General features: G+C 32.8%; 1 protein-coding gene across 1 annotated transcript in view; it reads left to right on the forward strand.

Annotated features, from left to right (window-relative positions):
* Window positions 1–6,394, forward strand: part of LOC148044146 (uncharacterized) — a 29,150-nt gene extending 22,756 nt beyond the window's left edge. The window contains exons 11-13 of the mRNA XM_087723045.1: window positions 1,868–1,906; window positions 4,592–4,697; window positions 6,078–6,394. Coding sequence (XP_087579171.1) covers window positions 1,868–1,906; window positions 4,592–4,677 — 125 coding nt within the window. The 3' untranslated portion in view covers window positions 4,678–4,697; window positions 6,078–6,394. The remainder of the gene's footprint in view (window positions 1–1,867; window positions 1,907–4,591; window positions 4,698–6,077) is intronic.
* The last annotated feature ends 334 nt before the right edge of the window (window positions 6,395–6,728 follow it).

Below are 6,728 nucleotides of genomic sequence, written 5' to 3' on the forward strand. Positions count from 1 at the left end.
GCAGGATACTGCAAATGGCCGTAAATGTGAGACAGTTGCCTAGTGCCCAAAGTGTGGTCATGTGATTACATAATGACCAAGCTATTGGAATTGTGGACTCTGGTTGTACGTAGTTTTTGGTAGGTCTATCATAACTTCAAATGGTTGCTAAGTGATCAACGTAAATCAAGAACTACTTGTAGTTTAATCAATCCCACTACACAGCATAAAGGCTATAGTTTTGCATACATTTGACTGGATTATTGCATAGTTTGAAGTTCTATTGAATTCAGGGGTGAAATTCATTAGGTTCTGGCAGGTTCTGGAGAACTGGTAGCAGAAATTTTGAGTAATTCAGAGAACTGGCAAATATAACCTCTGGGTGGCTCCAGAGTGGGGAGGGAATGAGATTCTGCAGTATCCTTCCCCTGCCACGCCCACCAAGCCATGCCCACAGAACCAGCAGTAAAAAAAAAAATGAATTTCATCACCGATTGAATTTATCACATCTTGAAGACTATAATGAATGCAACATTTAAATAATTCATTTATGGTTTACAGTAAGCATTATCTCAGATATATGTAAGAATAGGGCAGAGGAAATTAATCAGAAATGGGAAACCTAGAGTTTTTGTATTTATTCACTTGACTCAGCCTTCCATCCTTCTGAGGTTGGTAAAATGGGGACCCAGATTGTTGGGGGCAATATGCTGACTCTGTAAACCACTTAGAGAGGGCTGCAAAGCACTGTAAAGCAGTACATAGGTCTAAGTTCTATTGCTATTAAATATGTATAAGTATGAAATGAATCCTTTCTAAGAAATGTGCAAATGATCAGATACATTTTTAGTTGATTAAAATATTTAGAACTGTTTTATCTAATTAAACATTATAAAGGTGAAGGTTTCTTCTGCCCAGTTGTGTCCGACTCTAGGTGGCAGTGCCCATCTCTGTTTCCTAGCTGAGGGAGACATTCTACAGTGTAAATTAATATGTTATGAACCAAATCAATCTCTCTCTCTCTCTCTCTCTCTCTCTCTCTCTCTCTCTCTCACACACACACACACACACACACACACACACACACACTCATATTCATAACACATTTACACACATACACAGACGCACACACGCACACATATTATACAGGTAGTCCTCGACTTACAACCACAATTGAGCCCAAAATTTCTCTTGCTAAGTGAGAGGTTTGTTAAGTGAGTTTTGTCCCATTTTATGACTTATCTTGACACAGGTGTTAATCAGCACAATTATTAAGTTAGTAACATGGTTGTTAAGTGAATCTGACTTCCCCATTGACTTTGCTTGTCAGAACTTGATCACATAACCCCAGGACTCTGCAACCATCATAAATATGAGTCAGTTGCCAAGTGTCTGAATTTTGATCATGTGACCATGGGGATGCTGCAACGGTCGTAAATATGAAAAATGGTCATAAGTCACTTTTCCAGTGCCTTTGTAACTTTGAATGGCCACTAAATGAACTGTTGTAAGTTGAGGACTACATACATATTTAATTATATATTCATTTGGAGAATTAGCATGCTAATTGTGGACTTTCCTCCCCAGGAATGTAGGATTAGTTCCCTATATTGTTTTAGAAGGGAGGAAAGACTATATTATTTTATGTATTTTACTGTTCCTCAGTTTGAATGCTACTTCCAAATTTCTCTAAATAAAAATTCTTCCCTTTTATTTTATGATGCTTTTAATATATATTTTAATTGTATTTCCCTGGGCACAGACTAAATGGAAGGGTGTAATATATAAAGTTATTTCATAAATAAGTATATAGTTGTTATTTTATTTGTCATCACATTGCTAATGTATCCTAACATTTACTCTTTTTTATATCCGAATCTGTGCTTAGGGAAGAAAGACTTGAATTCATCATTAACTTGGGGATTTGGTAATTATTTTTTCTTAATAGCTTTTTGTATAATAATAATAATAATAATAATAATAATAATAATAATAATAATAATAATAATAATAATAATAATAATAATAATAATATGAGTGTTTCTTTGGCTCTTTCTTCTTCTTCACTTCCTGTTGTCATGATCATCAACTTTAAAATAATTTGCAGAATTTGTCTTATAATTAAGACTTTGCAGAGGTAAACACAAGAATGTGTTCCACGGGGAAGAAGGCGGGGCTTAGCAGTGAGAAGATGGAGTTTTAGATATTCGCAAATCTCTGGGGGAGGGTATTAACTCCCCGTGCCAATTCCTTTTTGGATTAGCTGCGTGCTAACTGAAACTGCAGGTTGCCCCTAAGAATGGAAGAAGTGATGTCATCTGGTAAGCTGATTTTATTACCCAAGAGAGACTGTTCGTGTTAAAAATTAAGCTAATTGAAAACCAAACAACAAGAAGATTTAGCGGCGAATTAGCTTTTCTAATGGATTTATGACTGGTGGTTACTTTACCTCTTAAATGCTTCAAGAAACTCCGCGACACCCTCCCCCCTCTGAATCTCCCTAAGTGGATCGTAAAATTTATCTCCTACTAATTAGCCTGTCACGATTCGACATTTTTATTACTTTACTATCTAGTTCTGTTTACAACTAGATAAGATTGACAGCCGGTAAGAGACTAAAAAAAAAAAAAGTAAAAAGTGCTTCGAAGCCTGTGGGGAAAAAAAAGAGAGCTTCTATTTTAACTACGACACATCATGGCGTCCCAAGATACCTCTAAGATTTCATTTCAGACTCTTTTCTCTGCGTGTAGAGGACTCTTTCATTCTTACCAAAAACTGGAAAGAAAACTGGATCAATTGATTCTAAAATATGAAGTTAAAACTGAGATCGTTGAATGCTTAAATGTTCCTGAAACACAAACGGAAAATGTGAGAAATGGTGTCTGGTCTATCTCAGAGGAAGAGAGGAGGGGGGAAGCCATAAAGATGACTCATTTAAAGAGACAGTGTGCAGAAGGAATGGAGAATCCACCCTTGAGAATTAAAGTTAAATTGGGAAGCTTTATAAGCCTAGGACAATTTTATTATTTCATCACCGACATTCAGAATCCAAAGGTGCCGAAATATTTTTGTTTGGACTTGCTTATGGAAACATTTGGTAAATTTATCCAACGAATGGCTACTGGACGGAGGAAATCTTGCTGTTGGAGGGACACAGGCTGACAGATGGGATAATACAATTTAAAATTAGCTAGATCGGATTACTTCAATTTGTAATAGATATAGCTGAATAATGACTGATATGGATAGCAATATATATAATTTGGAACTGGCTGATAGATTGATGAATACAATTGAAAACTAGTTAAACCTAATTGCTTTTTTGTGTAACAAATATTGCTGAATAATAATTGATATTGATAGCAATGTATATAATGTGGAGTTGATATGATAACTAACAATTGGATATGAGAAAATACCTTTAGATTATACATAAAGAGTATTAACTATAATAATTAGCACTATTAAAAAACTAAATAAAATCCATACAATCAAATGTTAATCAATACTGGGAAAATGTTATGATATATGATATAATTGAATATTATGGATGTTTAGCTAAAATAGAATCTAGATCGGATTACTTCAATTTGTAATAGATATAGCTGAATAATGACTGATATAGATAGCAATATATATAATTTGGAATTGGTTGATAGATTGATGAATACAATTGAAAACTAGCTAAATCTAATTGCTTTTTCGTGTAACAGATATTGCTGAATAATAATTGATATTGATAGTAATGTATATAATGTGGAGTTGATATGATAACTAACAATTGGATATGAGAAAATACCTTTAGGTTATACATCAAGAGTATTAACTATAATAATTAGCACTATTAAAAAACTAAATAAAATCCATATAATTAAATGTTAATCAATATTGGGAAAATGTTAGGATATATGATATAATTGAATATTATGGATGTTTAGTTAAAATAGAATATGAGGATTTGATGATAATAGAGGATTTTACAAATAAGTAAATGAACTGCCAGCATGTGTTATGGACTAATTCCTTAGCATAACTAAGGATGAAGGATGTTTAAATAACTATAATAATTAAAACCGGAGGTATAATGATGTTGATATGGTAAATATTCGAGTTAAGATATTTGAATTAATAGGAGTCAACGGAAGAGAAGCACCAAAACATGTTGTAACCAGTTGATATACTTCTTATTTTTTTCATAATAGACACCTGTGTTTTGTTTTGTTTTCCTGATTGTTGTTTTTGTCTTTTTCTGTATTATCTGTAATTGATTGATATATTAAGAAAGATGTTGTACCAGTTTTAAACTAAAACTAAAAAACATTTAATAAAAAAAAAAAAAGAATGTGTTCCACATTTATTATACATACATTATACATCATACATTACAGGCATGCCAGATCAATATATGGCGGGAATCCATATATCAAAAGGCAAATTGCTTTTCCTTGTCAGTAATTTGAAAAAATCTCATATCAGCCACTTATGTGCAGTTAATCCAGCATATAAGGACACTTATTTTAAAATAAATGTAGAAATCAATTGATTTTGATTAGTTCAAAGGATGCTTAAATATAAAAATGTGCTGACTAGACCAAATGTCCCTTCACTGTAGAAGATGAAGAACCAAAGAGTTACGAAGCAAATGGAACAAGGAAATATTCAAAGAAACCATCAAAGCCAGTAGACTGGGTTTTGTGAAGAATGAATCAAGTTTCATGGTAAGACAGTCACTTGGGGTAAAGAAAAGTATAATATAAAATAAGATCTACGTAACTGTTTTGGCAACCAAATGTGGATAATTTAAGTCCAGTGAAGGGATGTAAAAGCAACCTTTTGAATTGATACTGGCTATCATTCCTTTGAAATAGGCATTGTCAATGTATCACTAGCTTGCTCCCAACATGTGTTTTCATAGTGCACCACAACACTTAACAAGGGTTTCAAATTCCTTTGTGTATAATATATGTTGGGAGGGGGGAAATGGAATTGGAATAACTGGTTTTCACAGAGATGTGAAGATGATTATTTGTGAAGCTAAAAATAGTATTGGAAAGATTCTGCAATTTGTTTTGCAAAATAAAAATGGGTCAATTACTAGCAAGATTATTGAGTGGCATGGGTGGCCTAGTGATGAAAATGCTTGCTTACCACTCATAAGGTTGAGAATTCAATCCTATGCAGCCACAGATGTTTCTTTCTCAGGATGCAAAGACAAAATATCTGCTGCAAACTCTGCAGAGGCATTGAGAAGGACAATCGCCCTGACTTTACCCAGAATTAAGGAATTACAGGGTCGTTTAAAAAGCTAGCGTGATTAATTATTAATTATATTTCTAATTTGGTTCACAGTTGCAGCTAAAGATGTCCAAAATATTTTTAACATGAACTCTTCTGAATTACAGACCCTGTTTTCAAGCATGAATTCTGCTGGTTTGAGCATTTTGGAAGTATTCTGAGTGCCAAGCAGTCCTGAAATGATCAAACCAGCCTATTTTCCAACTGAAATGTGACATTTGTAGAAGTTCTGAAAAGGGGTGACAAAAGTGCAGTTTAAAAAAGTATGCTTAAAGTATGCAAATATAAATTAGAGATAACAGTGAGAATTCCTAATAATTTAAGACATGAACAGAATATTGTGTATATCTCCTGTACATTTTGTAACTGAAATTTGCAATTAGGTCATTCCCACTTTTTAATTCATTTCACCTTTTAATAATTAAAATTGTGAGCAGTTTTATAAGAGCAAGTACAATGTAGTTTCTATTTGTTTATGATGGCATGGCATATCCAGACTTGTCTTATTGGGAAGATGGGTGGCAAATCAATCAATCAATCAATCAATCCTAGAATCCTTCTATGCTTGTTTCTCATACTTTTTAAAATTAAGAATAGTGACGTATTTATATATATGCCTTGAATCTTGCCGATACAACAATGACTTAATTTTATCTAGGTAATAGACTTTTTTTCAAGTATTTTCTTTCTTAAAAAGAATAGTTATAATCCTAAAAAAGCAAATTTAGTAAAACTCCTTTGACAGTTTCAGAATATATAAGTGTTATGATTTTGTCCCTAAAAATATGTTTTCTTTTTTCCAGATGTTAAGAAGAATTCTTAGGATTTGTGCAGTGCTTTTTCACAATGTGATGACAACATAATAAAGCTATAAATTAATAGAGGATAAACACAGCTGTTTGTGGACACAAAGGAAACTTGCTTAGAAGAAAAGGAACAATCAGCATCATCAAGTATTTGATCAATTGTATTAGCACGGAAACAGAATGCAATCTGTGTTGACAGCAAACCTTATTATAGTAGTATATTTACATCATGTGCATCTTATTGCTTCTTGCAATGCAACGAGACACAAGAAGCTATATAATCATGAACTGAAATAAATCACTGCATGGAAGAATAGATCTGAAACATTTCTAATTATTTCAAGACTTTTTTGAACTGATAATGACAATTAGTGGTTTAATTCTTGTTTCTTGAATTGATACTATTTCTTTCATATATGTCTTATAGAATGCATATTAATACTAGTGCTATAGACATCTAAGACAAAGCTCAGGATAAAATTACTTTTATATATCTGCTTAGCAGAAAAGTTATGTAATGAAGTAGGTTATGGTAGTACTCTCCAAATATTGTCTACCATTGTTTTTTTTAAAGAGCATATTTAATAAACAATAATGAATGGAAAATAGATGTAGCCTTTCAGGACAGGCATTCCTGAAGACAACTCT

The sequence above is a fragment of the Thamnophis sirtalis genome, unplaced genomic scaffold, assembly GCF_051295495.1.
Source record: "Thamnophis sirtalis isolate CommonGarterSnake01/CBP01778 unplaced genomic scaffold, rThaSir2_p1.2 scaffold_9, whole genome shotgun sequence".
Taxonomy (NCBI): domain Eukaryota; kingdom Metazoa; phylum Chordata; class Lepidosauria; order Squamata; family Natricidae; genus Thamnophis; species Thamnophis sirtalis.